Consider the following 1,206-nt stretch of genomic DNA (forward strand, 5'->3'; position numbering starts at 1 on the left):
AACCAGTCATTAAAGCTCGAGTGACAAGCATATGGGAAAATATAAATGTCATATCACTTCAAAATTATGGACTGCTACTTACTCTTTTGGATGAAAGTGTAAGACAGATTTACATTCCTTCTGAAACTTTTTATACAAAAGGATCTCTTATATTTATAAAATATCAATATCTACGTACTATATCAAGATCTATATATTTTTGAAATGATACGATTATTTTGAATTTTTACAGGATACACACATTAACGGTAGCATTAAAACAACTGAAATGTTAATGTTTCAACCAATGATAGATGAAGGAAGGATACATGTAATCTCTAAGTTCAGAGTTATGAATTCCTTTGGAAATTATAGAGCAACTGAGAATAAATTCTCAATATGTTTTTGCTGTATGACACAAGTTCAAGTACTACAAGAAGACAATGATAATATCCCTAGGTACAAGTTCAACTATAAACCATTCAGTGAGCTTTATAGAATGAAAGGAAACAAGACTTATTTTGCAGGTAAGCATTTATTATAATTTTTGTATCATGATATAGTTCAATACAGATTATGCAACAAACCTAATATAACTTATGTCTCTTATGTTTGCATATTTTAATTTCAATACAGATATAATTGGGTTTGTAAAAGATATATACCCCTTGGAGCAAACTATCATTTCTGGAAAGCGAGGGACTAGGAGAGCCTTAAAACTAATCGATGAAGAGTGAGAGTTATCTTATACATCACCTAATCCAACTGTTAATTATATTTACTTATGCTTGACCCTAAAACTTAGTATCTTTTATACAAATCAGAAACATAGAATGCACTGTTACTTTATGGAACCAAATTGCTACAAATATAGAGAGCACACTGATAGATCAAGATCCAAGCAACATGGTTATGGTGGTCAATGGAATCTTTGTTACTAATTTTAGAGGTAAGATGAATAATTATACATGTCATAAATAATTAATTTCATCAATACATAAGTTAAGAGGATACTTTACGCATAACTTTGCACATAAAATTTCAGGCAATAATTCTGTATCATCAAGCACGGCGACCAAAATCTACGTGAACATACATGAACAAAGAGTACTAGAATTATCTCAGAGGTAATTTTAGAATCTATATTCTATTTTACATACGTAATTAAATTATATATGTACTGACATGATTTCTGAGCATATATACATAGGTACATGGAGTCGGAAA

General features: G+C 29.9%; 1 protein-coding gene across 1 annotated transcript in view; it reads left to right on the plus strand.

Moving 5' to 3' along the window:
- LOC109821614 (pentatricopeptide repeat-containing protein At3g29230-like) overlaps positions 1–1,110 on the plus strand; it is a 6,281-nt gene extending 5,171 nt beyond the window's left edge. Inside the window, exons 2-5 of the mRNA XM_020387790.1 lie at positions 233–506; positions 616–712; positions 804–928; positions 1,025–1,110. Of these exons, the coding sequence (XP_020243379.1) occupies positions 233–506; positions 616–712; positions 804–928; positions 1,025–1,110 (582 nt within the window). The remainder of the gene's footprint in view (positions 1–232; positions 507–615; positions 713–803; positions 929–1,024) is intronic.

Source organism: Asparagus officinalis, chromosome 8 (assembly GCF_001876935.1).
Source record: "Asparagus officinalis chromosome 8, Aspof.V1, whole genome shotgun sequence".
Classification (NCBI taxonomy): Eukaryota; Viridiplantae; Streptophyta; class Magnoliopsida; order Asparagales; family Asparagaceae; genus Asparagus; species Asparagus officinalis.